The 472-nt window shown below is 62.5% G+C and overlaps 1 protein-coding gene across 1 annotated transcript in view; it reads right to left on the reverse strand.

Annotated features, from left to right (window-relative positions):
* Positions 1-5: 5 nt before the first annotated feature.
* LOC104500948 (hepatocyte nuclear factor 3-alpha-like) overlaps positions 6-472 on the reverse strand; it is a gene marked incomplete at its 3' end in the record, with an annotated part of 953 nt that continues 486 nt past the window's right edge. Inside the window, 2 exon segments of the mRNA XM_010144676.1 lie at positions 6-287; positions 289-471. Of these exon segments, the coding sequence (XP_010142978.1) occupies positions 6-287; positions 289-471 (465 nt within the window).

The following is a 472-nucleotide window of genomic DNA, read 5'->3' on the forward strand; positions in this document are numbered from 1 at the left end:
CCTTGGTAGTAGGAGGGCTCTAGGGCCGAGGGCTCGATGCTGCTCCGGCCCGCCATGGATGAGCTGCCCAGGGGCAGCCCGCCGGGGATGCTGGCCCCGTAGGAGGAATATTTGAGCGACTGTCCGAGGGCTTTGAAGTCCAGCTTGTGCTGCTGCTCCGAGGAGGCCATGAGGTTGTTGATGGAAAAGGGGTGGTTGAAGGAGTAGTGGGGATCGCCCTTGAGGTGGAGCTGGGGTTCGTGGGCTAAGGAGTGAGGGGGGTGCGGGACGGAGGCCAAGGCGGGGACGGAGGTGGGCTGTGTCCAGCTGCGCGGGTTTATTGTGTCCTCTGTGCAGGGGAGAGTTGGAGCTGGAACTGGAGGCCCCGGCCTGATCTTTCCTGCCCTCCTGAGAGGCTTTGCTGTTTGCCGGCTTCTCGCACTTGAAGCGCTTTTGCCGGCGGAGGTAGCAGCCATTTTCAAACATGTTGCCG

Source organism: Buceros rhinoceros, unplaced genomic scaffold (assembly GCF_000710305.1).
Source record: "Buceros rhinoceros silvestris isolate BGI_N320 unplaced genomic scaffold, ASM71030v1 scaffold28071, whole genome shotgun sequence".
Lineage (NCBI taxonomy): Eukaryota > Metazoa > Chordata > Aves > Bucerotiformes > Bucerotidae > Buceros > Buceros rhinoceros.